Here is a 24,817-nt window from a genome sequence, read left to right on the forward strand (position 1 = left end):
AGACCATGTCATTTACTCAGCAATGCTGCATTCCACACTGCTAAAAAGTAGATTCCAGAGTAGAAACACTTGCTTTTTAACATGCATACCAAACATTTCAGTCATATTTGATGTGTTCCAAAAAGTCTTCACAGTGGAGATTATGTGTATATATAGGTATAAGACTGGCCCTGTATGCCTGATAGGACACTGTGCTTTAATACATAAGGTGTGGTTACAGAAACCTCTAGACAAAGTTTTTGTGAAAATGGTAGGTAATGCTTCAAGCCACAGAATCCTTATCACAAGCTTCAAAGGTGTTTACCTTTCAAAGCTTTGAGAGAGATCCACATCCAGTGTCCAAAAAACTGCTCAGTAAACCTAACAGCCATAAATGTGCCAACTCCGTGTGATATTAGCAATAGGTGAAGGAAAAAGAACTCAGATGATGGGGTAGAGGTTATCAGTAGTGTTCCTTCAGTTACATTGGTGAATACTAATAAATAATAATTTGATAATTTTACTTCTATGTACTGTGCCTTATGTTAATATATTAAAGTGATAGTTAAGAGATTTTTTGAAAGAACCTTAAAATAAGAGGTTTTTGTTGTCAAGGATTGGAAAATGAATGAGTGAGTAGGTCCTTAAGTATTTGAAAATTCAGAATCAGATATATTGTCCCACAACTAGGAATAGTCAAATTGACTTTTTAAAAAATATTTTGTCAAGTTATGATTATCTCTTCCTAAATACCAAATTTTCACTAAACCAATTATATGGTTATGATAAGGTAAAATCAAAATTTGGTAGCCATATTTGAAGATGACTCAGTGACAAATTTGTATTATTTTAAACTAACAATCATTTTTAGAAATTGTCTACTAGAGAAAAAACATTACGAAAAATAAATTGTAGGAAAATTACTTGTCATCTCTCAAACTTGTTTGATAATATACAGTGTCTATTCCTTTGAAATAACAGTACTTGGCAATCCTATAAAATACTCTTAATGTGGAAGGCAATCTGACTAAAGAAAATGCGACTTGAATTGTTAATTATACTATGTTAATTTTATGGTCATAATTTAGTAGATATGAAACTAGACCTTCTAAAGACTCTACCTTAATTAATGTAAAACAGTACTATAATTTGGGACTATAGTTCTTCAAAATTACTCAGCTCTCTCCATAGTTTTACTATGTTCACATATTTACATTTATACACTAAAATGTGCAAGCAGTAAACATTTTACTTCTGGTCTCCAAGACTGACTTGACAAAATCTAAACCAACTAATCAGAGAACCTAAAAGATTAAATGTCCTGTTTCCCATTAAAGCTTGTTTTTAACGGGAGCGCTGTGCATGTTGAACGGGTACAACATTGGCATCCATTTATCAAGTTTGACCAGCAATGCTAATACTGCTGACAGTTCTGCTCTTAGACGAGGGCCGTGCTTTCTGTTGCATGCATACACTGACCCTGTACTTTCTTTCCTTTCCTTTGTTTCCTGTGCCATGCTTGCTGTGTAGCAAATGGAATCTCTTGCAGTAAGTTAACTTTCTTTCATACTCTATGTCCATTTAGGCATGGACCCATAACAAACCTTATTTTTACAGTTACTATTATAATCTCTTAGCATGTTACCCTTTTTCATTTCATTTTATTTTATTTTATTTGATAAATTGAGATATGGCAGTTTTTATCAGTAGCATTTTGGGCTGCTCTTGCCCCAAAGTAGAAACCTACATTGCTATGAATTCTCATACTGTCGGTAGTATATTTTCAATAATAACTACATTATTTGGTACTGATGAAAGTCAAGAGTTTTCATAGCTAGGTTTCACCCAAAATTGTGATGGGAACATTGTTTTTAAACAATACTATTTTATTTATTTGCGAGTTCCTGGCAGTTATCTTTCATTCTAGATTTTAAAAGATTTCCGTAAAAAGAAGTTTAAATGACCATAAAATAAAATGTTTTACTGAAACAAAGACCCGGTGTAGGTTAATTAGTGTGTGTAGCTACTTCTTTAAATTTAGGTGGGTTACTAATACTGAGAGATCAAATAAATCTAAGCAAAATTGGTTTTCCAATAGAAGCAGGAAAGGGATAAGAGGAGAAAGGAAGTTTAATTCAGCAGTCTTAGCATGAATTTCAGTAACTTATAAATCAGGATCAAAAGTCTTTTCATAATAGAAGTAGAATAATCTTCCTAAAACCTAAATTCTTATAATTTCTCTCCTTAAACTGGTTTGGAGGAAAAATTTTAAGTCACCTCAAAGCTCTCAATTCTGAGCTGAGTGGTTTATAATCTATTAGTAAAAGAAAAGCTCTATTTGTCCTTCCTTAGCCCCATTTGAAAATCGAGCAGTGAACCATTTAGTTTAAACCACATATTTTAACCCATTTTCCCTGATGAACGCTAAACCACAAAATCCTGTTTAATGAAGGCTGTTCTTTTCCTTTTGCAGAATCCCATTCAGTCTAGGAACTAACCTATTCTTGAAATAAAACAGGCAAAGTGTAGATGATACAGCTCAAAGAATATTATGAACATCGGTGTTGGGATTACTTGTGATTTTTTGTATCTAGTATACATATCAAAACATTAGAGGTTTCCATGGGGCTCAAGGGCCATTTTATATGACTGCTTTTAAATGTTCTCTGCACAGAAAGTTTTAAGGTATTTTCATAATTTATTTCTTAAGCCTTCTGGTCCCTTTTATACCTCTTTAATTAAACAAACATTTATTGAGCTATGAGTAGAAGTCTCATACAGTACAGTACTTGAGAAGACTTGTGTAGCTTATCTTTACAGATGTTAGGATGAGTCTATACCCTAGATGACAGCTGGAACTATTACACAGAGCAATTTCCCAAGAAGGGATTCAATTTATAGATTTAACACCTATAACTACTTAATGTTTGCTTTTCAACTATACTTTTGATAAAAAGAAACTTTAAAAGCTATTTATACCTTATAATAATTAACACAACCACTCAGCTATAATTTGTAGGTATTTAAGTGGCAAGGGAAATGTCGTGATTCACTCAGTCTTTTTATAGCTACTACAACTCTCTAGTTAGTCGTCTTCCATTGTATAGAATGTAATATTCAATATTATACTGTGAATTTCTCATTGATGTTTGTGAACTGGATTCTGTTTTCTGCTATTTGGTATAACAGCTAGTTATGTTTTGTAAATTTAAAAAATGTGTTCATCTCCACTGAGATTTCACTGGGTTAATACAATAGTGATCCTTAATAACTATTTCTTCCCATGCACATTCTCTCTTTAGCAACTGGAACTATGTCAGAGATTATATAAGCTACACTTCCAGCTGCTGTTGCTTTTTCAATCCTACTGTAAACTCATCGGCCAGGTGCATGAAGTGAGCTCCATGCCAGAGGTGAGTCCTCATGCTTCCCAGCCCTTCATCCCACCATGAAAATCATCACTTCATGGTTTGCTCTCTGTCCCTCCTACCCTGTTTACACCTGTCCAAGTGATTTTATTTCCAGATTTATTTTTGCACAAGCACAAGTTAGAAATAAATTCCCTGGGTTTGTTTCAGTTCTTATTTTTAAATGGGTTTCCAAAGCCAGACCAGGACTAAGATGAGAAAAAGGAAGACAGCCCCAAATTTAGGGGCAGGTGTCTTCCTACCTGTTAAACCCTAAATGCCTCATTTGAATGCCTCTGATCCTGGCCCTGGGTCTGGGCATCCTCTGAAAAGATTTCTCCTGTTGTGGTTTTTATTATTCACATTTAGCCTTTCATTACTTGCCCTGACCTGAGGCAATAAGGAAATATCTATAAGATATGATTGGTTTTCTTCAATTTCCCTGTCCTGCTTAGCATCAGGATGCTTTCATGTTTTTAAATGTAAAAAGCAAAATAACTTAAACTTTCTGCTTACAAGTGAATCAAAGTAATCCTGAAAGTGAAAGTGAAGTAGTGGTGGTATGCACCCAGTGTCATGGAAACACATGATGAACGCCTAATTTGTCTAGATGCAACAAAGATGGAAATTGGAAGCTTTCTGGAAGAAATCACATTTGAGTGGAATCTTAAAAGATGAGGTAGAGTTATAGAGTTGAAATCCAGTAAGAACAAAAGCACAGGCATAAATATGGTAGCAGAAGAGAGAAAGGAACTACAAGCAGTTTAGTATTACTAGGATATAAAATACAAGCAAAAATAAGCTATGAAGTAAAGGAGGAGAGAGAGGTAAGGGTGAGATTGTGGAAGATGCCACACCTGGAAGTATTTAGTATGATCTTTATAATGTGGACAGTGGATTTGATGACAAGTAGACTGAAGTCATGGAGACCAGTTGCAGTCTGCTTAAATAGAATAGACAGCAGAAGAGAGTTTGAACTAGGACAAAAGTGCTAGATATGGAGGGGAGGGGGAAAAAAAGAGTCAATGAAACTGATGTGGGTGATGAAGGAGAGGACAGAGTTGAGGACAATACTCAAGTTCTACCTCAGCTGAGCCAGTGACCAATGGTGCCACGGCTGAGACAGAGATATAAAGAGGATTGAAGCCATTGTACATCTGGGCAGTCAAACCTTCTTTCTGTCTTCTTCACCATGACCAACATCTTACAAGTGGTTAGATATGAAAGAGCTAAACTGAAGTTCATCATCATAAAACCATCACAATGAGAACATAGGATGAGGACAGAGCCTGGGAAAGCCCAATGTTTACAAAAATGAGGAAGAACCACAAAAGAGGCAGAAGATGATAACCATTTTTCTATGTTTATTACTCAGTTTGGAAAAAGGGGGAAAAAACTATAATTTAAGTATACTTTCAAATGCCAACTTCAAGGAGGCATCAGTCAGAACCTACATTCCTCTACGCTAAGTCCTCACATAAAAGAAAACACTCGGTTACCTATTATTTGCATGTGGTCAAGATAAAGTTTACCCTTCGTACTCCTTCTAGGCAAGTACTAACAGGAGTCCATCTTTGCTCAAGGAATAGAACACATGCAAATATACCATTTTTTATATTAATAAAGCACTTGGAGTAAGATGGCCAACTAGAGGTACCTAAGGCTTATTCTCCATCCCTCACCCCAAGAATGACCAAAATAATGAACAACTACATTTTAATCAGTGACTCAAGGAGTGGTAGCAACTCTGTGGAGAAACTCAGGATGGGTTCCCTGCCTCCCATTCTCCCAGAATTGGGAGATCAGCTGATCCTGGGATCAGCTCAGAACCAGAAAGAGAAGTTAAGCAGGAAGCTCCTAGCAGTCTCATTACTTTGCTACTGGAGAGTCCTGCTACCCTCGCAGGCTCTGAGCCCAGTTTAGGGAACTGCCCAGAGTTTACACAGCTGATGTGCTCCAGAGAAGGTGCCCATGAATGCATACAAGCACTCTACCCATGAACCTGGTTCATGCTACACTGCACCATCTTGAAGTCTGAGCCATTGCTAGAGTGTGTTCTGCTCTTCAGGTTAGTTGTCACTGCATTTCTCCATTGCTGAGGCTCTGTCATCACAACACTAGGCTCAATTATGGAGGTGCACTGTTCCCCATTCAAGCTGCTGCAGCTCCCTACCACCTGGAAACAAGCTGCCTAGGAGGCATTCCGTCTCTCCCACCCTAATTGTTACTGTACTCTGCCTGAGTTACCTAGAGCCCAGGCCCAATGGATCAGTCATGACCCCTGTACCCAAGCCCATAACAATTTTACCTTCAGGGACCAGCACTCCAAGCCACTAGAGAACTCATGCCAGAGCTTCCAGAATAGCTGTGAACCCTTAGCACCTGAACCAGCCTGGTGCCTTGGCTCTAGGGAATTAAGAGTTTTGAAAGCAGCCACACCCTAGGACCCAAGCCCACACAATGCCCTGCCCCTCCAAGAACCCGCATTTCAGCCCAGTGGAGAAGTTGTGCCCCAGCCTGTAAGGCAGCCATGTCCCCTTAGCACCTATACCAGTCTTGCGCCTCAGCCCCAGGAAATTGGACCCTTGGTCAGGCAAGCTGCTGCAACTCAGCCCCTGAGCCCAAGCTAAGCCTTGACCCCAGAGAATTGGAATTTTGATCTAAGGGAACAGTTACATGCTTGGTGCTCCAGCCCATGTGATAACCAGCTACCCAAGAAACATAGCCTCACCTGAACTATGCCATACCACCCTCCACACTGAACAGGCACAGCATCCACCTCCTTGAGTCTGAACCATCCCTTCAGAGCCTGAGCTGAGGCACCCTACCTCTCTGAGAAATGAATTGTACTGTTCTCTGCCTGGTGGAACCCAAATCACAGCTATGCCCCACCATTCTAGGGTCTTTGTTGCCACTGCACCCAGCCTGAAAGGGTCTGGGCCACTGCTATATCCTAGCACTCCAAGGTCCAGAATCACCAACCTTTGGCATCCCTCTCCTAGTGCCCGAATTGCTTCTGTGCCCTGTTAGCTCCAGAACCTGAGTTATAGGTGTGTCCTATTTCCTGAGACTCTGGGATACTCATCTTCCCTAAAGCCATGGCAGTACTATGCCCCATCTCCTAGGATCAGAGACACAGTTATATCCCTGCCCCTGGGATCTGAACCACTGGGCAGTTCCTCAGAGTTATAGACCATGGCTTTGTAGGAGTTGCATTCACCCTTACTTAAGAAAGTAAACTTGTACCTATGCCATGGGTACCACTGAAATTCAAGACACTGAGCCTAAGACCCCAGCTCTATAGCCACTCCAAGCACTTGTACTCTGGAAGAAAAGCACCAATGTGGCTGTCATGGCCTGTGTTGGACCCAATACCAAGAGGGATCTCTTCAGTGAAATACTCCACTATGTAGAAAATCAGAACAAGAAGATCCCAAAAGCCCTTGTTACCAAGAACTCTATCAATGTACTTGCCACCACCATTGCCAAAAACTTCTGTAGCCTAGGCCACTGAGATTCCCACAGTCATCACTGACATTGATTACAGCTGAAGAAAACTACAGGGAAACTAAACTACTGTGCCTACCCAGAACCAGAGCCACCACATACTACCCAACCAATAACTAGGACCCATTTGCAGATGACCATCTTTCCCTATGAAAGTCATTCTATAAAATTGGAAGAAATGACTGTTCCACATGCAGAAGTATCGACAGAGACATAGGAAACCTGAAAAAGCAAGGAAACACAACTTCACCAAAGAACAAAATAATTCTCTAGTAACTGACCACCAAGAAATCAAAACTTCTAAATTCCTTTTCAGGTATTCAAAATAATGATCTTAAAAGTAAACTCTGTGAGCTACAAGGAAATATAGACATAATTCACTGAAATCAAGAAAATAATTCATGACCTGAGTGAGATATTCAAAGAGAGAGAACATTTTTTAAAAAATCAAAAATATTGAAGCTGAAGAACTCAATGAATGAAATAAAACATATAATTGAAACCTTCAAATCAGACTAGAACTGCAGAAGAATGTCTGCCTTGAATACAAATCTTTTGAAATAACCCAGCCAAAAGGGGGTATGAAAAAAAAAGTAAAGAAAGCCTACAGGACTTGTGGGATACCATGAGGCAAACAAATAGTTGCATCACATGAGTTCCAGAGGCAGAAGAAATGGAGAAAGGCACAGAATGCTCATTTAATAAAATAATTTTGGAAAGTTTCTCAAGTCTTGGGAAAGATGTGGACATCCAGATCCATGAACCTGAAAAGTTCCCAATAGATTCAATGTAGAAAGGTCCTACATGTAGAAAGGTACACCAAGCACATGATAATCAAAATATCAAAAGTTAGAGGCAGTGGGGTGGGGATAGAAAAAGTTGACATGACCTATAAGGGAGTCTCCATTAGATCATCAGCGTGTTTCTCAGTAGAAACCTTACCTTACAGACTAGGAGAAAATATGATTATATATTTCAAGTGTTGAAATTAAAAAAAAAAAAACTCCAGTAAAACAGTACTTCAGAAATAAGGAGAAATAAAATCTTTTCCAAACGATCAAAAACTGAAGAAATTTATCACTACTAGATCAGCCTTAGAAGAAATACTTAAGGGAATGCTTCAACCAGAAGTAAAAGAATGATAATTGTTATCATAAAAACAAAAACAGAGCAGGGAGGAAGAGCATGAGAAGAAGATTGCCATTAAGCAAGGACGAGAGGTGGAAGGGAATGGGAGAGAGAAGGGGAATTGCATGGAAGATGGAAGGAGACCCTCATTGTTATACACAATTACATATAAGAGGATGTGAGTGGAAAGGGGGAAAAAAAGAGAAATGAATTACAGTAGATGGGGTAGAGAGAGATGATGGGAGGGGAGGGGAGGGGAAATAGGAAGGGGATAGGAAAGGCAGCAGAATACAACAGACACTAGTATGGCAGTATGTATAAACGTGGATGTATAACCAATGTGATCCTGCAATCTGTACACGTGGTAAAAATAAGAATTCATACCCCACTTGAATCAAATGTATGAAATATGATATGTCAAGATCATTGCAATGTTTTGAGCAACCAATAAAAAACTCTATTAGAAATAAATTCATAATATTCCATTATACTAATGTTAGTGTGTAAATCTTTCAAAACCCTAGCTTGAACATTAAAAGTCAAAATGGCCAAAAATAGCTATAATAAATTATGAAGGACTATATAGTCTAAAAAGATGTAAATTGTGACAATAAAAAATATAAGGTAGGGCTGGAGCTGGAGCTCAGTGGCAGAGTGCTTACATAGCACGTGTGAGGCACTGGGTTCAATCCTCAGCACCACATAAAAATAAATAAAAGTCATGCAGTCCATCTACAACTAAAAAAAAATGTTTTAAAATATATATATATATAAGGTAAAGGATAAAAATCTAGAGCATCTGGGGTATTGGGAATCAGGGGAGTTATGGTGCTGGGGATTGAACCCAGGACTTTACACATGCTAGTCAAGTGGTCTCTCACGACCTACATCCCCAACCCTTAGAACATTAGTATGTGGACCATTATCAGCTTAAAGGAGCCTATCATAAAATATTCAAGCAGTATGGTTATCAGAAAGCAAAAACTTATAGCATATATATAAAGGAGAAATAAAATGTCTTGACAATGGTTTTTAAATATCACACCAAAAGCAAAAATAAATAATGGGACTGAATCAAACAAGCAAACTAACAACAACAACAAAAAAAAAGCTTCTACACAGCAAGAGAAACAACAAAATGAAATGGCAACCTATGGACTTGGAAAAAAATTTGCAGACCACCTATGGACTTGGAAAAATATAACTCCTTATATTTGATAAGGAGTTAGTCATGAAAGATGAAAAGAATTGTTACAACTCAGTAGCCTAAAAATAAATAACTCAATTGAAAGCTGGGTAAAGGTCCTGAAAAGACATTTCTCCAAAGACCACATAAAAACAAACAACAGGTATGTGAAGAAATGCTGAACTTCACTAATCAGGGAAATGCAAATTAAAACCACTATGAAGGCCAAATATGGTGGTACATTCCTGTAATCCTAGCAACTCAGAAGGCTGAGGCAGGAGGACTGCAAATTTGAGGTCACCCTAGACAACTTGGCAAGAATCTAAAAATAAAAAGGTCTGGGGATGGGGGAAATTTAACCCAGGTAGAGCACTCCTGGGTTAAATCCCCGGTAACCTGGGGTAGAGGGGAACACTGAGATGTTATCTCATTACCCAAATTTAAAAAAAAAAAAAACAACAACATTGACAAGGGTGTGGAGAAAAGGGAATCCTTGTACATTAGTGGTTGGTATGTTGATTGTACAGCCATTATAGAAAACAGCACAGAAGTCCCTAAAGAAATTAAAAAATAGAACTACCACATGACTTCAACAATCACTGTTCTAAGTATATACCTCAAGAAGATGAAATCATCACCTCATGAAGATATCAGCCCTCCCAGGTTCACTAAAGCACTATTCCCCATAGCCAAAATAATGAAACAACCTAAATGTGCACTGATGGATGAATGGATAAAGAAATATGCGATTAACATACAATGACATATTATTTAGCCTTAAAAATAAGATCCTGCCTATGCATAGTTGAATGTGGAGGATATTATGCTAAGTGAAATAAGCCAGACACAAAAAGCACATTGCATTACCTTACATGTGGATTATATGTGTTTTTAAAGGGCTCAAAAACGGGGCTGGGGTTGTGGCTCAATGGTAGAGCCCTCGCCTAGCACGTGTGAGGCCTGGGTTCAATCCTCAGCACCACATATAAATAAATAAATAAGTGTATTGTATCCAACTACAACTAAAAAATAAATATTAAAAAAATGCTCAAAAACACAGAGAAGGAAACAGTGGTTGTCATGGACAGGTCTAGAGTCCTAATGTACAACATGAGCCCTGAACTTAAAATTGAAGTATTCAAGGGATTTTTATTAACTAAGAGTTTAGCTGTTTTTGTCACATATGCTCTTGTGATAATGTCAGGGTGTATCCTTGTGTTATATATAACTAAAATGAATTTAAAAAAAGAAGAGCCAGTAAAAGAAAAATGGGAAAAAAATGTATTATGTGGGAGAACACTTACTCTGGTATCCCAAATAAAATATCTAGTATGAAAAAAATAAAAGTAACAGAGATGATAGATATTTTAATCTGCTTCACTATAGTAATCATTTTACTATCTCTGTATGTCTCATATTATGTAATCCTTATATATACATAAAGAAAATTATTTTTTAAAAAGCCACTGAGGGGTAGGGTGTGTGTGTGTGTGTGTGTGTATATATATAGATATATAGATATATATATATATATCTATATATATATCAGTAGTAGAGCGCTTGCCTAGCATACACAAGGCCCTGAGTTTTTAATCTCCAAAAACAAACATAACAATAGCAATTGGAGTTTCACTTTAGAGTAGCAAATGATGTTTTACATACCATCTGTATATATAGGTATGTATTTGTAATTATTTTAAATCTAATGCATTTTAAATGAATGTCTGCTCAGCTATTTTAAATATAGGTAAATTTTAAATACAATATATAAACTTAAAACTTACATTGGTTTAAAATTAGGGAGGGGGTTGGGGATATGGCTCAGTTGGTAGAGTGCTTGCCTTGCATGCACAAGGCCCTGGGTTCAATCCCCAGCACCTCCAAAAATTAATAAATAAATTAGGAAGAGAAAAGCACTTTCATACTTAAAATTATAATAAAATCAAGATATTCTACCATCTTATTTTAAAAGATTGACTCAGGAAATTTTACACCTATGTCTAGGCATTTGTGTTTAATAGTCATCTGTGTGAACAGTCCATCAGGTCTTTGTCTTATACTTGTATAATGAGCAAACTGGGAATTAAAAGGAAAGTTGAAGGTGTTGGATAACTTTCCAAAGGAAACATTATCATCAACTTGCATTACAAAGGAAAAAACCCTCACAGCTTGCGGTCAAATTGTAAAACAGTCTGTCTTCCATGGTATATTTTGAGGGCACTTAGAAGTGACATAGGTTCTCTTATGATTTACTTTTTAACACTGGCTATTTTGGTTCCACTTTGTGTTTTGTTTTTCGTGTTTTGAGATGGCATCTTGCTATGTTGTCCAGGCTGGCCTCAAATAATCCTCCTGCCTCTGCCTCCTAAGTAACTGGGAAGACAGGTGCATACCACTGTACCCATCTTGGTTTCAGTAATTTTGAGAGGAAAATATTTACCTCTGTAACATTAATACCAAGATTACTTTTTAAGGGCTGGGCATGTGGCTGAAGCGGTAGTGCGCTCGCCTGGCATCTCAGCACCATATAAAAATAAATAAATAAATAAAGATGTTGTGTCACCAACAACTAAAAAATAAATATTAAAAAATTCTCTTTAAAAAAAAAGATTACTTTTAAGATTATTCCTCCTCCTCCTCCTCAAAATTATGTCTTCAGTCTTTTCCCATGGCACCAGAACAAGGTCCACGTTCACAATTACATTTATTGAATTCATATCTGCCAAACTATACTAAGTATTTTATATGTTATTTCATTTAATCTATAAAATGACCCTGTGAGGTATAGGTAATGTCTTCAGAGTCACAGATGAAGAAACTGAGGCACATAAACAGTCTATTTACTTGATTGTCTCTCCATACTATATGTATTGGTTATTTTTGTTATAACAAAATACCTGAAACAGGCTATTTGACAAAGAGAAAAAAAGAAAATTTAGAACAATTTTGGACTCTAGAAGTCCACACAGCATAGCACAGGTTCTGGCAACATCAGATATGTATCACTATATGCATGTGTCTCTCTTCCTCTCCAGAAGGAATCAATCTTGGAGACTATCCTAATAACATAATCTAATCTCTTCCCATAGGCTCTATCTCTAGTACCCTAGTCAGATTAAATTTCTAACCTTATTAATGCTGATAACAGACTTTGGGGATTAAACTCCTGTATGAGTTTGGGGAACAAACCATATTCAAACCATAGCATTCTACTCCTAGTCCTTATTCATTCCTGAAATTCTGCCCACCTGTAAAAATAGCATCATACAAATGATGCCAAGGTCTGCTACCTGCCTGGGCTGTATCTGCGTCCCTTTGAACCATGGCTGCAGCCCCAGAGTGCTTTGCCAGCAAGCCCAACTTCCCAGCCAGCCTTGAAGCTCTTTGCTGAAACAATTCTGCCCTGAAAGATTTCTGAGATGCCCTCAAGGCATCTTTCCTAAGGTCCTGAGGCAAAACACTTGGCTTCTTTTATCTGATCTAATCTCCTTGGCAAACAGCTGCTCTGTGGAACCCCCTTGGTGACACTCTTACATTCTTTTCTGCTCCCTTCCTGGCCAGGCCAAAATTTTTCCAAAACCTTTCCTATCTGCTTTCCTTTTAATTGTAAATTCTTTCTTCAAAGCATACCTTTGCTCTCTCACTTGACTATAAGCCAAAAACAGCCATACAGCAGCCTGAAGGCTTTGCTGCTTTGAAATCTCCTCTGCCAGATAACTTAGTCCATCACTTTTAAGTTCAGCCTTCCACAAAGTCTCAGGACTAGGACATGAGGAAGCCAAATTGTTTGTTACCATTTATCAGCAGTGGTCTTTACTCCAGTTCCCAAGAGAATCCTCATTTCCATCTGAACCTTCACCAGCATGGACTTTATTATTCTCCACATCTGAATTTGAATTCGGGTCTTCTGAGCCCTTACAGCATTCCAGGCTTGCTCTGACCTGCTCCTCCAAACTCTTCCAACCTCTTCCTGTTAACCAATTCCAAAGGCTCCTCCACATCTACAGGTATAATAATGTCCCACTCCCAGTATCAATTTTCTCTATAAAGAGAAAAGGTCTATGTAGCTCATAATTGGAGGCTGGAATCCAACAGCATGGCACAGGACTAGCCTCATCAGATTTTTTTTTGTATTTATTTTTTAGATTTAGGTGACAACATCTTCATTTTTTTTTTTTTATGTGGTGCTGAGGATCGAACCCAGTGCCTCACAAATGCCAGGCAAGTGCACTACCACCTGAGCCATATCCCCAGCCCCTCATCAGATCTTAATGAGAGCCCAAGTATATGCTTGTGTCTGCATCTCTCCCTCTCATCTCAATCTTCTCAATTAGGAAGGCCCCACCCTAATGACTTAATCTAATCCCATCCCTAACGCCCTACCTCTGGATATCATAGTCAGATTCTTCTTCCCTCTTAAACCATTAACATAAGACTTTGGGGACTAAACTCCTGCATTAGTTCAGGGGGACAAATCATATCAAACCCCAGCATTATACAGTCATTCTCCTCGCTTTGTTTTACTTTCCACAGTTTGTGCTCATGGTCAACTGTGACCTGAAAATATTAGAAGGAAATTTCAGAAATAAATAATTCCTATGTTTTAAATAACTTTTGGTATGTTGTTATCATTGTTCCATTTTATTATTTTTAATTTCTTACTATGGGTAATTGACAATTCAAACTTTATCACAGATATGTATTTGTAAGAAAATATAATATGTAGGGTTAAGTCATCTTTGGGGTGTTTTTCAGTATATTCCCCACAGATAAAGGAGAACTACTATCCTTCAGAGTTGGCATTTGAACCCAGACCTTCCCTATTCTTGTTCTGTTGTGGATTCTACCTCCTCATTTATGCCCCTTCTAGTTAAATACAAAACATTTGAAATAAAGTCTCTCTTAAGGCAATAATCTCAGTTGTTATGTAAAGTTATGATGGTTATAACCGCCCCAATCCTTTACGTGTACCATGTAGTACAGTGTCATCTGTCGCTTTTACTTTGCCAAAATATCAAGCTTGTGCTAAACCAGACACACAATTTTCTTTCATTTTGGAATGAAAAAACCAGCCTACACCCAAATACATTCTTGTTTGTTTTTGTTTTTAACAGCTACTAAATATGTCCAGGGAACTGAGTGACCTGAAAAGAAATCTGAAGGAGGCCACCGCAGCCATTGCTGCGGACCCTCTTTACACAGAGGGAGCCTGGTCTGAGCCAACCTTCACGTCCACTGAAGCAGCCATCCAGTCCATGCTGGAGTGCCTCAAGAACAACGAACTTGGCAAAGCTCTACGGCAAATCAGGGAATGCAGGTCATTCTACCGTTTCTTTTAGAGATGGTTAAAGGAAATGAACACCTAATGGGGACTTTGTTATGGTTGGGGACAAAAAACATAGAAAGAATTTCTATGTATTTCATCTGTCTTATTTCTTACTTGCAATGCTGGTTTTCAGACCTTACACAGAAAACACTGATGTTGATTCTGGTCATTTGTAGTTCCTAAAATACATTTCAAAGTATATTCTTATGTAATATAGAACTATAATTTTAGTCTGAATGTACTTTTGAGTTTTTACATCCTACATTTTTAAATCGTCTTCACATTCATTGGAATGAGAATGCCATAACAAATGAGAGAAAGATTATAAGAGTATCAGATTCCACTCTGGTATTTTTAAACTTTTGATATTTTTTAAATATCAAAAACATTATCCTAAAACTCATTATAGTGATATTTGCACAACTGATGGAGTTGTAAACAGTGTAGCCGGGTGACTTATATGGTATGAGAACATCTCAACAAAGCTTCTAAGTAACATTCTTATACTAATGAAGACTCATAACTTCCCAACTTTGTAACCAACCAATAATGTCTCTAATCTGTGCTGTTCTTTCTCGACTGCAGAAGTCTGTGGCCCAACGACATCTTTGGAAGCAGTTCTGATGATGAGGTCCAGACACTATTGAATATCTATTTCCGCCACCAGACTCTGGGACAGACGGGTACATATGCACTGGTGGGATCAAACCAGAGCCTGACCGAAATTTGCACCAAACTGATGGAGCTGAACATGGAGATCCGGGACATGATTCGCAGGGCCCAGAGTTACCGAGTCCTCACTACTTTTCTCCCAGACTCCAGTGTTTCTGGCACTAGTCTCTGACAGGAGCCTCCCGTCCCCCATGGTTTCCAAGCTGGCGGTGCTGCCATGCTGGGGCGACGTCATTCAGTGTCTTCTCAGCCTTCACAAGGCTTGGACAGACTGTTCTCCCTCTTGTTACATGTAGGACTTTTTCTAAAGAGGATGGCAGAACTGCCAATATGTAGCAATACCATAAGAACCAAGGGAGCATAGGACATCTTGAGACAGACTCCACCTGTCATGCTGTGTGGCACAAATGTGTTTTCCTTTTACTGAGCAAACGCAACTCACTACTGAAGAAGTGACTTCCATTGCATACCAAAGCCGACGACACTGAACAATACCTTTCCAGAAGCAGTTTTAGATTGGCAAAAGTGCAATGTTTTCCTCATTTAAAGAGATTTATATTCTGAAACTTGTACATTCGTTTCCTTTCTTTTTCCTTTGACCCCCCCTCCTCACCCCCGCCCCCCCCCCTTTTTTTTTTGGTGGGCTGAGAAAGGGACAGGCAGAATGAAGCTGGCCACTGAAAAATTGTAAGATGGTCAAAAGCCGACAGCCTGTGTATCTGAAAAGGGAATTGTAAATGGACTACAATTTAATGTACACTGTTATTTGAATACAATTACTGTATCTAAAAGAAGCTGCTATGAAGTACCTTTTTTTGTTGATGTTGCTAGGCTACTGTTTCTGAAGGCCCTGGATCTTTTTGCACCAGAAATGATCCAGATACTCTTTTTAAGGATCTTGGCTGCTTTTTACTAGAAGGTCGCTTTTATGAGCATATTTATACTACAGAAGGATGAGTGTTAATTTTAATTAACTTTGTCATTTTGTAGAGAAAAATTATCACATTATGAATTCCAAGTCTTTCACGTGTCACGCATGCATATTTTAATATCCATTTGGATAGCTGGAAGTAGAATCATAAAAGTAAAATATGAGTTGTCATTTTGTTTCTTAAGAATGTCATATTTTATTTATAATATACATGTAATGGGCCATTCTTAAGTTTTCTCCTTAAACTTAATGCTGTCAAGTGTTAGATGTGTGCATGTGACTCTGTTGCACATCAAAACATATTCAAAGTTTATCTATGTAACTTATTCACTCTGTAAATACATTTAAAGATTTTGTGATGTAATCTTGATTGATATTCTGTTCAGACATTTCTTTAGACTAAAAAGAAAAGACAAAAATACATGTTGACCTTGGATTTTATTTCTGGTTAATGAAAATATTTGCCTTTGATATACATTAATAGTTTTGCAGGTGGGCTGCTACAGTGATAACTCCAAGGAACACCATTTATATTTAGTATGTAAATGGCACCCATTGGGATTGTGTAGCGAGGGCCCTTGAAGCCAGAGGTAAATAGAATCTCTCTGGAAATGGGCACTAAAAAAGTCTTCCAACCAGTTTTCTCTGTAATCAATCAAAGAGAAAAATCAGAAAAGAACAAAGGCATCTAATTGTCCATAACCCATCATTTAAGGCTGACATCCTTAAAATTATAGAACAGATTTTATAATGAGTAGTAAATACTAGACTTTTTTGTACTATCACTGACACCCCACTAGAAAAACAGGGATAGACACAGAGCAATCTAATGAATACTGTCTTTCTCCTCAAAAACTAACAACTTGCTTTACTGACATACAACTACTGAATCATTAATAGTAATTTTGTAGAAGTATCCTGCAGGAGGGAGTCTGACCCAAGTTTTTGTTGTTGTTACCATTGATAAAATTATTAATATATTTTAAGAACTTTCTGGATGGCTGTAAACATTCTTTTGATAAGTTATTTTTTTCAACTGAAAGATAATTTGTTGTGATTTGTAGAACAAACAACTGAATCATGATCACTCTGAAAAATACCTCATAAAATACAGGTTTCTGGGGGTAATGATAGCCACCTGTCAGTTTTGTTGGAAGCCACAGTACAAAGGACTGGTCGTGACAGTTTGCCACCATGCCCTCCTCTTATCCAGCAAAGAACCACCACAATGGTTTACTCTGTTCAAAAGGATGTCAACAGTACATTGTAATCTGACATATTAGACTGCAGTCAAAAGAAAAAGTCAAGGTTGTCGTTTTTTATTTTTGAAAAGATATGTTAATGTGAATTGGGTTTCTCTGCTTTTCCTCTATTTCTTCATTGTCTCCCCCTTGAATGGAGGTGGGAAGAATTGTGTAGGAAAGGAACCCCACCCCAGTTGAGCCCAGCAGTAGTTTTAGATCTTCCAATCAGATCTCCTGGGCTAACATGCCCCACTTCACTTAATGAAGCACTAATTTTCACTACCTTCCTCAAGGCTACAGAGGTTGAGGTGCCAAAGGAGAGGGTAGATACCTAACTGATGCTTTAGTGATAAAATGCCTCCTCATTGCTCATTAGAGCCAAATGATACTTTTTACCCATTGGCATGATAAAGCAATCAAGATAAGCCTTCTCTAATAGACATAACTTGATTAAAATTATACTCTCTAAATATGGTGATTTCAAAAAAGCAACAAAAATTTTAGAGGCATCTGTGTTTTACTTCCACCCACAGGTGAGAATGTTAAGAAAATGTGTTGAATCAGCTGTAAAATAAAGATGCTTTTAACTGTTAGAATCATACATATGTGCACATACAGATTTTAATGCATCTGGTTCCAAGTTCTAACAAACATTGACCTTTTCAGTGGATTCTAGAAAGAGGGTACTGCTATTTATATCAATAGCTTGCACCTGCTTCTAGTTCACTGCCCAAACATAAAATTAGTGTTCCCCAGTGAATTTTATGGTTTGTTAATGTGTCTCAATAAAGCTGGTTTTTAAAGTATTTAATGCATTTACTTTGGATCAATTAATATTTGAGTATACATCAGATACAGATATTTATGGCATGCTCACTCTGGGGTAGCACCGGTAGAAGAGACTGCAGTTATCCAAACAGATATGGCCCTCTTCCGAGGAAGTTCATACTCTTTATTGAGGGAAGATATGCTTGGCCGTCTATGCGAGGTGTGATAAGTGCCATGAAAAACTATAGAACAGGGACACATAGTAACCAAGGTGTGGTGCTATTTTAGGAAGGATGCTAGAGAAACCCTTTCTAAGAAGGCGATACCTGAGCAGAGATCTGAATGAAGGATACAAAATGAACATCTAGGGGAAAAAGCATCCCAACAGGAATCACAAGTCCAAAGATCATAGCAGGAGCAGGATCACTTGGTTGAAGTCAGAAGCCAGCAGCTGGAGTGAAGAAGAGAGTTCAGAGAGAACTCTGTGGGCCATGAGAAGGACACAGTCCCTTTCTGGGTGATGTGGAAATCCATGGATGTCTGGGGTCGCAGCAGTGACATGTTTTGACCTATGTTTTAATAGAATCCTTCTGTTTGGGATGATGAAAAACTTTTGAGTCAGTAATCATTATGGTTTATATATGAAATGTTCCCTGAAAAGCTCATGTTAGGCAATGCAGGAATGTTCAGAGGTAAAATAAGAGATTGATGGGTGGTAATGGTAGGCAGGAAGGACATGGGTGGAGAACAGAGGTCACTGGAGAAATGCCCTTGGAGATTTTGTCCCTGGCTCCTGGTTTGGTTGTTCCTGCCCCTCCCTCCCCTCCCATCCCTCCCTCCCCCCCATCCCCCACCTCTAGTTAACAGCCTCCCTGTGCTGATCAGCTTTCCTCCACCACACTCTTCCACTAGGATGTTCTGCCTTATCTCAGATCCAAAGGAATAGAGTCAGGCAACCATGAACAAAGACTCTGAAACCATAAGCCCAAAATAAACTTATCTCCTCTAAGGTTTTTTTGTTTTTTGTTTTGTGTGTGTGTGTGTGTGTGTGTGTGTGTGTGTGTGTGTGTGTTGGGGAGGGTATGGGGATTGAACTCAGTCACTCAACCACTGAGCCACATTCCCAGCCCTATTTTGTATCTTATTTAGAAATAGGATCTCATTGATTTGCTTACCATCTCACTTCTCCTGAGGCTGGCTTTGAACTTGTGATCCTCCTGCCTCAGCCTCCCAAGCCACTGGGATTATAGGCATGCACCACTGTGCCTGGACTCCTCAATTGTTCTTGTATTTTGATCATGGTAACAAAAAGCTGAGTAACACGGTAGTTACTTACCTTGTGGATATACTTACTGCAGCTGAATCGTGTACTTTAAAATGATAAATTTCATGTATATATTTGGAGACAGTAAAATTAATTATTTTTAAGAAGGCTCACTTGAGCTGTTACGTGAAGAATAGACTGAGGTAGGGCAGAAGTGAAAGAAGGCAACTGCAACAGTGTAGCCAACAGGGGTGCTGGCCTGGGCAGGGAAGTTGCCATGGGGCTGATTAGGAGAGGACATATTAAGGAAACGTTTCAGAGGTAAAGCTGATGGGACTCACTGAGGACACAGGGAATTCAAAAGACTTCAGAGATTCACCCAACAACTGAAAAGAATGAATTTGCCACTTACAGAGATGAGGAAGTGCACATTGGAATGTAGAAATCAAGACATGTTAACTTTAAGGTGGCAAGTAAATGGGTTGATTTGTGAGTCTATTGTGGGAAGAAGCCTGGGCCAAGGACACAGATGATATTTACAATCCTTGGGAGAAAAATAGGATGCTTATTTGTCTTGGTCAGTTGGAACAGGAATATCTCTTATAAGAATCGGTATACACAGGGCTGGGCTTGTGGCTTAGCAGTAATCGCCTAGCATGTGCAAGGCTCTGGGTTCGATCCTCAGCACCACATAAAAATAAATGAAAGTATTGTGTCCAAGTACAACTAAAAAAAGGAAAAAAAAAAAACTAAAAAAAAAAAAAGAATCAGTGTACACTAGGTGTGGTGGCACATGCCTGTAATCCCAGAGACTCAGGAGGCTGAGGCAGGAGGATCCCAAGTTCAAAGTCAGCCTCAGCAACTTAGCTAGACAACTCAACAAGTCCCTGTCTCTAAATAAACTATTAATAAGGGCTGGGGATGTAGTTCAAATGGTTAAGCACCCCTGTTTTCAATCCCAGTTATTAAAAAAAAAAAAAAGACTCAGTGTAGGCAATGGGTTTGAATCCTTAGTTGTATATGAGATCAGCCCATGGAGAACTTGGGAACACTCGGGCCCCACTCCAGAGACTGACTTAATAGGCACAGGCTGTACTCGATACCCAATGCTGTTTAAAGTTCCCCAGGTGCTGGTCCTCAAACTTAAGAGTCTCCACAGGATGCTTGTCAAAAGTGCAGCTTCTAAGAATCACAGCCTTTGGGACAGGAGTCCCCTGTGTTTCTCCTTTGCTAACAAAGCAATGAACCATCTTTTTCCTTTTTCTCAAAACCATGTCCTCCTTATTGGATTGGCATCTGGGACCAGGCAACAAACTTGGGAACCCAGATGGGACCCAACAGCAGCCCCCTTCTAGCTTTCTTGGGCAGACCCGGCTCTCCAAAGAACCCTGCTTCCATGCTGAGAATTCATGGTGCTGGCCAATTTGTTGAGAGCCAACTACAGTAGAGTTAGGAGTCTGCCTCAGGTCGAATCAGAGGTGCTGTTCCTGGGTGTAAAGGGAGGGACTGAGGGAGTCCCAGCAGCTGCAGAAGCTCCTTTTGCTTTAGGGGAACTCCCATCTTCTCTCCCTGAACAATACAGGTTGCTCCATCATGATCCACTTTGAGAAAAAGGAAACTGAACTTTGGAAAGTCGCGACAACTTTGGCCTTTAGCATGATCGCTGCCCTATGTATGCCTTGTCCAGTCATCTGCCACCTGCCACTGTGGACCTCTGGACTGATCTAATGCTGAATGCCCTTAACTTTCCACATCTCCACCTGATAGAGAACAAGGACTTCGGGTTACTTCCCCAACTTCACCCCCTTTCAGCAGAAGTAGCTTGGAGAGGTTGTCACCCACTTTCCACAGAAATGGAAGCTAGAAATTGACATGGGGAATCCTAACAGGCTTCACTTGATGCTTTGACTATATCCTTGTGGCTTTGAAACTTGCATGTTTTTTTCCTTTACCCAACCTCCTTCTCCTTGACCTCCTCCCTAATCTTCTTTTCCCTAACTTTTTCCCCGATTTTCTCTGACCTTCTTTTCCCTAATCTTCTCATCCCAGATCTTCTTTTCCCTGATCTCTCCTCCCTAATCACCTCTATAAAAGCCCCCTGTTCCTGCTGACTGGCAGAATCACAGCCTTTAGGACAGGAGTCCCCTGTTTTTCTCCTTTGCTAGCAGGAGGAATTAAAAAAAAAAGTGCAGATTCTCTAAGGTGGAGTCCTCTATAAATCAATTTGGTAAACCCATAGTCCCCCAAATTGGCATTTTAATAACCAGCAACTTCAAAAGATGCTGAACTGTAGAATAGCAACATGTTCTTTTTTCTCCAGCACAGCTACAGTCATTTTTCCATGTAGGGTACTTCTACAGCCATCCTCCCGCAAACTGTCACTGTCTCTATTTTGTATTGGAGATCATAGGAAGTACACATCTAGAACTCCCAGCAGTCCATGTACAGGTCAGTCCTTCTCTGTCACTAACTCTTCTTGCCCAGATGCCTTTAATACCAAATTATTATTGTTGTATGACAACTTCAAATTAAGAGCTTACGCCACCTGCCATGGATTTTCAGGAGTTCCAGGGCCAGGGGGAGGTAATTCCTCCTTGCTTCCTCCAAAATTTCCAGCTCCTCTCTCCTTATTTCAAAAAGTCCAAAGACTTTGAGATTCATGCCCCCCCAGCTGTACTAACCATTCTCCCACCTCAGCTCCATCACCATTGTCCAATGGCTGTGATCCTCAGCTATGAGTCAGAGAAGCTTATTAAAAACTTCAAGGTCCAGGCCACACTCAAGAACACTTAAGTCCAACCCCAAAAGTAGTATTCTGTCATCGGTAGTGTTCCATGGGTGATTTTAATTTGCAGGCATGGTTGAAAATTGCTGACCCAAAGTCTTACTGCCCACTCTGCTTCTTTATTCATGATTAACCTTTTCCATCTCAACTTCTAACATCATTTCAGGGATGTAAGCATACTCGCAGACAACCTATACAAAAATCATTTTCCTCCCAGTCTATTAACATTCTTACTTATATTCTTATAAGTACCTTAGCCACCCAGCTTCATAGCTATACCAAAACTTGTTCAGAGCAGTGAGTGTACAGCTCCAGAATCTTACTTCCTAGCATCCCACTCAGGAATTTTTTCCAGTTTCCCTCAATTCTATTCCCCAACTCTAACACTTCTTCTGCATCATGAATAATATCCTGAGAACCTCACCTGTCTTCACTCCTCTTCTGAAGAACTTTCAATTTTATGGACCATTGGAATCACTCCCTTGCCGACTCGCTTGGCTGGCCAGACCTGAAGCCTGGTGGAAGCCTAGATCTCTACTTTCCACACCTGCACTAGAAGGCTGAAGTGTTATAGTACTAGAATGCAACTGCCACCAAACCTGCCAGTAGCACCAGCAAGTCTCAAATGGCCCCAAATCTCAAAATGAGGTTAACACTATTAGACAATCTTATGACGCAAATTATGCCTGACCAGAGGCAAACATGGAGCTGCTCAATCTTGGATTTTCAGCTTTCAAACATTTGAGCCAAATAAATCTTTAAAAAGTACCCAGTTTCAGATATTTTGTTATAGTAACACAAAACAAACTATGTATCATCTCCTTTTGTCATCACACAACCAACAAGAGACAGGCATTATCATCATATCCATTTTATAGATAGGTAAATTAAGATATAGCAAGCAACTTGCCCACATACATCTCCTAAATAGTGCACCCAGCAATTGAAATTAGGTAATCTGGCTCCAGAACATGCTGCCTAACTAATATAACTCTCAATGCCATCTATCCCATATCTCAAAGCAGAAATGTAAGAGTCATTTATTTCTTCCATCATTCATCACTACTCCTATACATTTCTGATCATCTTGAATTTACGGACTTTTATCCATCTCTATGGTCACCACTCTTGTCCAAAGTATTCTGCTTATATATTCATTAACCTCCTAACCCCTTTCCGTTCTTCCTTCCTACCTAGTCTTCCCTCATAGCAGTAACTGAGCTTTTTTTTTTTTTTTTTCTTGGAGGTGGTGGGGGAGCCGTCCAGGGATTGAACTCAGGAGCACTTGACCACTGAGCCACATCCCCACTCCTATTTTGTATTGTATTTAGAGACAGGGTCTCACTGAGTTGCTTAGGGCCTCACTAAATGGCTGAGACTGGCTTTGAACTCACAATCCTCCTGCTTCAGCCTCCCGAGCCATTGGTATTACAGGCATGCTCCACCATGCCCATCTTGAGTTTTTTAAAGTAAGAATCTGAAGCTGGGTGCAGTGGCACATGCCTGTAATCCCTGTAGCTCGGGAGGCTGAGGCAGGAGGGTCGTGAGTTCAAAGCCAACCTCAGCAACTTAATGAGGCACTAAGCAAGTCAGTGGGACCCTGTCTCTAAATACAATACAAAATAGGGGTGGGGATGTGGATCAGTGTTTGAGTGCCTCCGAGTTCAATACTCAGTACCAAAAAAAAAAAGAAAAAGAAAAAGAATCTGATGTTACTGCCCTACTGAAACTCCTTCATGGCTTTCTTATGCTTGACCATGGTCTTTGGATCCCATCTTCTTCAGCTCTATGTTCCGCATTAGCCCGAGGGAGCTCCCATTCCTGAAATATGCCAAGTATGTGCCCCATCCTTTCAGGACCTTTATTTTTGCTTTTCTCTTGGATCAAAACCATCTTCTCCCAGCTCCCTTCATCCTACTGATGCTAACTCTCCTGTTGCCTCTTCCCAGATACAGTAAAAGGGTCACTCTATCTAGTACCGTGTTTCCTTCATGGCATGTAGCATTTCCTTTTGTTCTCACACACAACCAAAAAGAGACAAACACTATCATCATCCCCATTTTCTCTCTCCGAATTTTGGGAGAAAATACAAATGTAGTAACCAACAGCCTGGAGCAAGTCCTATTCCACTTGTGTTCAAATCCTGGCTCTACCCCAAGACCTCTCTGCACACCTATGAAAAAAGGTATAATAGTTCCTACTTAATATTTTGCAACAATGTCTGGCTTATTCTAGGTGCAGATTCAGCATTCACTATAATAATGTATAACTGGAAGCAAGGACACTGCCCATTGATCATCTCAGTATTCCCAGTGCTTAGAACACCAAGCTTAATTGTCAAATGAATGACTTTTTTCCTCTTCATTGTTCCCTTCACATAAATGACAGTCTCTACCTTTTCCAGATGTCATACTGGTATTTTTACTCTGGAATCACCAATTAATTGACTTCATGGTCTAATTCATATGCATTTATTTTATTCTATTCACATTGTACAATTGTTATATAACCTACAAAAAAGTACAAAGTCTAGTCCATTTTTCAATGCCAAGTCAGAGCCAAGTTGCAAAACAGGAAAACAGCACAGTAAGTTATAAGAGTTCACAAGCCACACTGCCTG

The 24,817-nt window shown here is 39.1% G+C and overlaps 1 protein-coding gene across 8 annotated transcripts in view; it reads left to right on the plus strand.

Annotated features, from left to right (window-relative positions):
- FRY (FRY microtubule binding protein) overlaps positions 1–18,186 on the plus strand; it is a gene marked incomplete at its 5' end in the record, with an annotated part of 420,839 nt that extends 402,653 nt beyond the window's left edge. For 6 of the 8 annotated variants that reach the window (XM_081286098.1, XM_081286096.1, XM_081286091.1 and 3 more), the window contains 4 exons: positions 1,510–1,527; positions 3,282–3,392; positions 14,322–14,524; positions 15,119–18,186. In XM_081286098.1, coding sequence (XP_081142224.1) covers positions 1,510–1,527; positions 3,282–3,392; positions 14,322–14,524; positions 15,119–15,377 — 591 coding nt within the window. In that variant the 3' untranslated portion in view covers positions 15,378–18,186. The remainder of the gene's footprint in view (positions 1–1,509; positions 1,528–3,281; positions 3,393–14,321; positions 14,525–15,118) is intronic. The other 2 variants (XM_081286092.1, XM_081286095.1) reach the window with 1 other exon arrangement.
- Between the last annotated feature and the right edge of the window lie 6,631 nt (positions 18,187–24,817).

This window comes from Spermophilus citellus (genome assembly GCF_964194105.1).
Source record: "Spermophilus citellus genome assembly, chromosome: 1".
In the NCBI taxonomy this organism is placed as follows: Eukaryota; Metazoa; Chordata; class Mammalia; order Rodentia; family Sciuridae; genus Spermophilus; species Spermophilus citellus.